The 7675-nt window shown below is 41.2% G+C and overlaps 1 protein-coding gene across 2 annotated transcripts; it reads left to right on the plus strand.

Annotated features, from left to right (window-relative positions):
• Nucleotides 1-2415: 2415 nt before the first annotated feature.
• On the plus strand, nucleotides 2416-6446 carry twist2. 2 transcript variants are annotated; one of them, XM_084310696.1, is made up of 2 exons: nucleotides 2416-3172; nucleotides 5909-6446. In XM_084310696.1, the coding sequence occupies exon 1, from the start codon at nucleotides 2640-2642 to the stop codon at nucleotides 3135-3137; it is 498 nt and encodes a 165-aa protein (XP_084166822.1). In that variant the 5' UTR covers nucleotides 2416-2639; the 3' UTR covers nucleotides 3138-3172; nucleotides 5909-6446. The 2 variants fall into 2 exon arrangements, with proteins under 2 accessions (XP_084166822.1, XP_084166821.1); XM_084310695.1 differs by having other exon boundaries at nucleotides 2416-3168.
• The last annotated feature ends 1229 nt before the right edge of the window (nucleotides 6447-7675 follow it).

Raw genomic sequence — 7675 nt, forward strand, 5'->3', positions numbered from 1 at the left:
TGCAGCAACTGTGGAGACAGAGGTGCACAAGGTCAGCGGGTATAATCAGGGAAAGTGTGTGTGTGTGTGTGTGTGTGTGTGTGTGTGTGTGTGTGTGTGTGTGTGTGTGTGTGTGTGTGTGTGTGTGTGTGTGTGTGTGTGTGTGTGTGTGTGTGTGTGTGTGTGTGTGTGTGTGTGTGTGTGTGTGCGTGCGTGCGTGCGTGTGTGTGTGTGTGTGTGTGTGTGTGTGTGTGTGTGTGTGTTTGCCCCTGTGCACACGTTTTCCTCCCTGCATGCCTGCAATTGTGCACGCACTGTATGTTGTGTGCGCACGTGTTTGCACACGCATGTGCACATATTTAAACTTTGCTTTGCGAGGATTACATGTGTAAAATATTACACATTCTTTTGAACATTAAGGTATTTGAATGAGCCTCGTCTACCATGTATTATAGAAGTTGACCGCACGCTTCGACCTGCAGTGAGACGTTCCAGGTTCTGACATGAAGACGTCTGGCACTGGGTGAAAGCAGTGTGGCAGCCGCACCATTATACCACAGAGGTCCAAAACATAACAGAGAGCACCCTCTGATAGTCCAATAGGCAGGGAGAGCTTCAACGCCAGAATATATCCCAACATCAAGCCAACGCTCATGTCTTCAAACGACATTGTGCAATGTTGAAAATACCCCTGCCCCCCCCCCCCCCCTTAAATATCAGAACAGACTCCGTTCCACCCCATTTAGTACATATATAGGCTCCCCGGACATGCACAACAACAGAGCTTTGGCATATCCATGCAAAACGTTATAGTGTGTGTGGTTGGTTTCAGATGCGTTGATAGATGTGTATAAGCGGTTTGACATGATCGCTCAACATAGTGCATAATGCCGCATTTAATATCGTGACATGATTAACTCAAAGTTATAACCTCTATAGGCAGCCAATTAATTTCAGTACCATCAAGCAGGCCTATTTTATTATATTAATATTATTAAAATAATTCCATCTTGGTTGACAAACCAAAGTCGGTTTACTTTAATCAAATAGCAGGTCATTGTCAGTAAATGACAACCTTGACTGTGCAGCTGTGGCTTTAGGCCATAATTGGTTATGGCACTTCATGACAATTATAGCTAGCTATAGGCCTACTACAAATAGGCTGGCCTACACAAATACAAAACAAACAAAACCCAACAAAAAAAACAGTAAAGCCCTATTAAAATATCAATGGGTCAATCAGCTGATGTGGACAAACTCAGCATTTCGGCAGCGGATAGATGCAGCCTGATAATATAAGCCACCTGTGCTGCAGGCAATGTGTAGAAAACATGACATCACACATATCGAGAGGGGTGGAACGTTGACAAAACGCATGGAAAGCCGTCTATAGTGTATCCGCACGTGCATCTGCAGAAACCGGAGAGCTCCTCGGTTGTTTAAGCCTTCTTCCTGTTTCACTTCCACATTATAAAAAACTGTGAGAGCATACCAACGTTTGATTTGATTAAGGATCAAGCGTATATATATTTCCCTCTGCATTCGGAGGTTTAGCCTGGCCTGCATGGGGGAAACGAATGTGCACGCATCTTTTCGTTATAAAGTGCGCATATATATCTTCGCCCTGTGATAAAGAACCGTTATTATGGATTTATAATTGTTAGTGGGAGACTATATTTCAATCAGTGGTATTGCCAGGGCTGTGGTAGTAGGCCTGTCAATAATGTATTAGTATAATATTGAAATTAGTCTGATGCATTGGTGTCGTGTCGCCTCTAAATGGCCGGAGAAAGACGCATCGAGGTGTGAAGAAGGCCCGTGGCTCGCGCCACTTTCAAACAAGGCATTATTTCACCAATGTAATAACAATTTACCTAATTAGACTACTACAATACAAAATTCCAAAAAACTTTGAATAACATTTCAGTCAGCATACATTGTGTTAATAAAATGGTAAAATGGCAAAATGGCAAAATGGCAAACTGGCTACTGTCACAATGTGATAACCCTACGTGTCTTATTCAAATAAATACATAATAACATGCCGTATTTGTCTAAATTGTTCATTCAACGGTAATTATTTGATATTGTTTCCACATAGGCTATTATTATTATTGGTTTATACTTGGGTTATATTTTTGTTCAGTTTAGTTAATATTGCAAAGAAATGCCATTTGAGAATAAGTATCAACCTTGTGTAAATATATCAAATAAAACAACGCTCGTTCTTTTCTTATTTGCATTATTTCATTGCAAAAAGTGCCCCATGGCTCAGTCAAGTCCTGAAGGATGGATGAAGTGTAAGTGTAACCCAAGACTGTCCCCTCCTGTTTATTAGTGGACCAATCCGAGGCCGGTACTGCCTCCCCCTCTACTCAGACAACTATTTAGCATCTGAAACTGGGATAAAGTTTCCAACAAAAAAAATTGGAAAAAACTTCCTGCGAGAGGAGACCTGGTGCCAAACGTCAGTTTGAAAGTATTGTCGAACCTTCTCCCAGGGCAGAGATACCAGCGCAGACTGCGGGCTGTTAGCGCGTCCTCCCCGGCTGTCTTCCCCGGCTGTCTCACCGCTGCTGCACGGATATATCTTTGTAACCACGGCTTCGATAGTGGACACCGTTTTCTCCTCGCTATCCTTGCATTTCTTCAAGAAAGAAATGGAAGAGGGCTCGAGTTCTCCCGTCTCCCCTGTGGATAGCCTAGTCACCAGCGAGGAGGAGTTGGACAGACAACAGCAGAAAAGATTTGGAGGAAGGAAGAGGAGACACAGTAAAAAGTCGAGCGAGGAGGAGAACGGCAGTCCGGGTTCGGTGAAACGGGGCAAAAAGCCCAGTCCGAGCAGCACGCAGTCGTACGAGGAGCTGCAGAACCAGCGGGTGCTGGCCAACGTGCGGGAGAGGCAGAGGACCCAGTCGCTCAACGAAGCCTTCTCGTCTTTACGCAAAATCATCCCCACGCTACCGTCGGATAAGCTGAGCAAGATACAGACACTGAAGCTGGCCTCCAGATACATTGACTTTCTCTACCAGGTGCTGCAGAGCGACGAGATGGACAACAAGATGTCCAGCTGTAGTTACGTTGCGCACGAGAGACTCAGTTACGCGTTCTCGGTGTGGAGGATGGAGGGCGCCTGGTCCATGTCAGCCACGCACTGACCCCCACTGCCCTCACTGTGCTGCCACAGCGGTAGGTAGGTAGGGGGCAAGGACAGCTTTGGGTCCAAAGAAAATGGCCTACAACCAAATTATTATTTTCAATAGTATTATTGTTGTTGTTATTATTATTGTTATTATTATTATTATTATTATTATTATTATTATTATTATTATTATTATACTATTATTATTATTATTATTATTATTATTATTATTATTATTATTATTATTATTATTATTATTATTATTATTATTATTATTATTATTATTATTAGTTGTGTAGGCTAGTAGCAGATATTATACTGAATAGTAGCACTAACATAAAGAGTCTAGATTAAGCATAGAGCCCCACACCACAATGCGAAATATATCGACTGTATAGATAAACCTTATATCTGTGGTTTGACATCCAGTCGAGTCGACCACGTCACAAACAGCTTTCATGCACCGACCATATACAATGTATGGTGAAACTTATTAGCTCACAATTGTTTTTGTTTTTTGAAAGCATCATATTATGCTTTCAAAAAACAAAAACAATTGTGAGCTAATAAGTTTCACCATAAAAAATGAAGGGGCCATGTTAGAAGTTACATTAATTTCGCCACATTTGCACCAAACACACTTCAACGTGTCATGGGTGTGTGACAGAATTCACACCATGGTAATCTATAGCAAACATTTCACCGGATGGATGAGCTGGACGCGTAAAGACGCACGCTGGGTTAACACACATAGACAAGTGCTCCGTTAGTTCACCTGATCTGATTCACCCTGTTTGCCATCCCACAAATAAGGAAATAACCATGCACGTTAGGCCAGGAAAGGAAATAGAAAATGGAACACTTAATTTACTACGAGAATACATTCATCCCGTGGTTCGGGTCGGGTTAAGCATACGGATTAATAAAGGCTATAGTGTTGTTGGAACACTTCCCCGCGTGCCAAGCCAAAGATGACTATAAATGATGCTTCACTGAGAGAGCGTGTGAAAACGCGGGGCTATTTCCTAGCCGTGGAAGAAGTGGCATGACAGCTCGAAAACTCATTATATATCCGTCCTCCTGTGAGGCTGGAGACTTGCACTTAATCCTTGTCCAATCTTAACGACATTTTAAGACGAGGGGAGTTCGAGGTATTCGGGCCACACCAAAACGCAGCAGCCATGCACGGGTAATTTATATTCACAATGGAGTGTTTTCCTATGTCCAGACCACAGGAATGGTAACTCGGCTGGGGCCTGAAAGTTCAAGTGAAGGAAGAGCCCACGGGCTTCTATTAGCAGCAGCCATGCAGTCAGAAACTGTCACGGTATATTAAAATGTACTCCACTTATGTTTGCATCTCACACAACCATTGTTGTGCGTAATTAACCCAAACCATTGACACCCATTTAGGTATCACTATCAGTGACACTATCAGATGTTGCGTCATAGTGGATTTGTTTTCTTGTGTATAGGCTAATGCTTTATTTTTGTTTTTGCTGAAACGATTTTTAGGACAATATTGTTGTCTCGAAATCCTGCAGGTCTGCGCATATAGTCTTATCGGGCAGTTCCATAAGGCAAGCCCTTTCTACACAGATAAAGGTTAAACTTATGACAGGTAATACTACTGCAAACAAAAGCCTTGTTCCACGGGACCCACATAGATGTTACGACATGGACTATTTCTTCCATGGGGTTATTACTAGCATGCCACCGCATAGCCGACATTTAAACACGAGTACAACGTTTCCCCATTAATTATAACCTATTGAAAGCCGAGGACAGTTGTGTTTGGTTTTCAGGGGTTTGCAGACCAGACCGCCCACTCGTAATTGCCCATCAGCGAGCCTTTGTTGTCTTATAAACCATCCTCGTCCAAGAGGAAGAACATAAACCCCATTATTTATAGTGATTTGTGTAAGCACAGTAAATTGAAAGGTGGCTGTTCTCAAAGCTAACCCGGAATCTGTCACTGCGGTTTTGTGTTTCATTGGCAGCTTGGCTTGCCTGGAATGTAAAAGAAAATAACAACGAAAACCTTGAATAACATGGTTAAACCTTTAATAACCTGGGAAACCGGGATAACCCATTTTATTAGATGACATTTTGATCTTCAGTATTTCTTGTCTCTTGGTATGGGTATGAGGTTAATGAAGTGTACATTTCGTTTTCTAATAGTTAGTTATATTAGGGAGCCTGCGATTGAAGTTGACAGTTTAATTCAGCTGTTTAAATAAACATGGGCTGCCTATCTGAATAAATATAAATATTGCCAGGCAATCAATACACAGTATATACAAATAATAAAAACGCCCTGAAATTAAACATTCAAAATCATAACCTTATACACGTTGCAAGCTATTACTAACTTTAGACCGTTGGTATTACATTATATTATTACATTATTAGCTACTAACATTATTAGTTACTAAAAAAATAATCTCTGCCATTGTCTTTCTCCCATGGAAATGAAAACATCCAAAATTAGCCAGGTGCATGCTTAAAAGAGGCCAATGAAATTTAGCCATGCTATATTTCATTCCTGCACACACAAGATGAAATCCATTCCTTCTTAACCATATGGTTTTACTCAGAGGCAAATAATTGTTTCAATTAATGACTTCCCAAACCAGTGAAGCCAGGGAATGGTGCATGTGTGTGTATATATATACAAAAATAAATTAAACATTGTATTGTTGTGCACCCTTATGACGGCATAATCCCAAATTATTTTTGATTTAATTAGTTTTTAATTCTGTATTTATTTCTTTTCTCCTCCTACAGACTGTTTACTTCTACCAAGTATGAAGACCCTTCTACAAAGTATGAAGACACTAAAGGAATTATTGAAGAACCCAAGAACCTCAAAGGCATGGCAGACAAACGTAATGTGACACACAGGAACTCTTCCAGAGTGTTTTGAATGCAGTTACATGACACTTGGGACTGTGTGTGTGAGGGAAGAAAAAGCAAAGAAACTCCTGAAAAAGTGTAGGCTGAACCCCCCCCCCCTAAGCCTAGCCAGCCTGCATAGCTCGGATTTATGTCAGTATTACAGAAAAAGCCATATTTTTAAATCTTTTTTTGAAGGAGATATTTTTGTTTGTTTCAAAGACTCTAAATAGAAGTATATATAAATGAATACATATTGTACATATCTGTGTAGGCCTGTAGCTTGTTAAGGGACCAATGCAATTTAGAATGATTACTTTCTTGAAGTACGCTGCATGGATTTTCTCATCGACTTTCTTTAGCAAGTCTCCAAACTCCGTCCAATGTACATTTTTGCTTATTTATTAAAACATATTTTTTTGAAACGGGATGTAGTTGAACTCTTTGATTTATGTTTCAATAGACTACGCTGTAGGCCTATATCATCTGTCGCCCAGTTCCTGTTGTCAGGCCAGCCTTCACATATGATGTCAATCATTTCAAAAGGCAAAAGAAATATAGATTAAGCTCAAATAAACCAAGTTAAAACCATGCACTTTTCTGATGAACTTCTATTTAGCCAAATCAGAATGCCAGCAGAACGATTTTCATTATTTTGAAGAGCCAGTAGATAAGTAAAGTCACCCACTTTTGTGGAATTTTCTCCCTTGCTTTTTGTAGACAAGGTCAGTGAAAACCATTTACTGCTTGCTGAGATTCTGCGTTCATTCTGTCTCCCCTCCCCTTGTTGTGAAAATAAAACACTGACTAAAGAAACAACCATAAAACACAGCTTCATTACCAGTGGAGGAAATTCGAGCCAGTTTCAAACCCGGGCATATAAAATGCTTGTCCGGTTTAATAACAAGTAATTATTTAAAATGACGATGCCCTGAGGGGGAACTATAATGAGCAAGGGAGCCTGAACAACCGCAGATAAGGACAATATAACTATATGCAATAGACCCCAAACCAGCCCCTCTTTAGATTTCCCCTTAAATCTTAACCCCACACTTCTCAATGCATTAAACTGTTTACATGTCATTTTCCCAGATGTGGTCAGATACAATCTAAACAGTGAAAGGACCTCATTGTTAATGTGGGCATGTTTTTTTTTATAGATGGTGGCAGCCTGCTCTCTGTGCCCGTTTTAGTTCATTGTATGTTGACTGTCTAAATCTTTAATAGCCTCTCAACACCCAAATCTATAGTGCAACGACAGGCTGCTAAGTTACCAGTGCACTGACGCATAGTTCTCATGTGAACCACTGAAAATAAATAAAAAAATTAAATGTGCATGCATTTTTAAGGCTGTTTACAGGGGCCTGCCATTCAGCCTATACCCCTGCCACTCTAAATCGGTCTGGCAATGAGTGTTGGGATCCTCTTGGATAATGTCTGGCATTGAGTTTGGGGGGGAAGCACCTGCAATATCCTCCTCCTGCCGGTCTTGATGCTAAGCACAGGGCTTCAGTGGAAGCTTTGGCTACAGCATGCAGAGCACATTCCCAGCAGCCTATACTGCTCCGCTAGGACCGTGCCACCCATACGCCGCTAAGCTGCGCTCACTGCACCTGTCCAGTCGTGAAAGGATGAAAGCAGCTTCTGAAGGCGTTTCGT

The sequence above is a fragment of the Notolepis coatsorum genome, assembly GCF_963971535.1.
Source record: "Notolepis coatsorum genome assembly, chromosome: 3".
Classification (NCBI taxonomy): Eukaryota; Metazoa; Chordata; class Actinopteri; order Aulopiformes; family Paralepididae; genus Notolepis; species Notolepis coatsorum.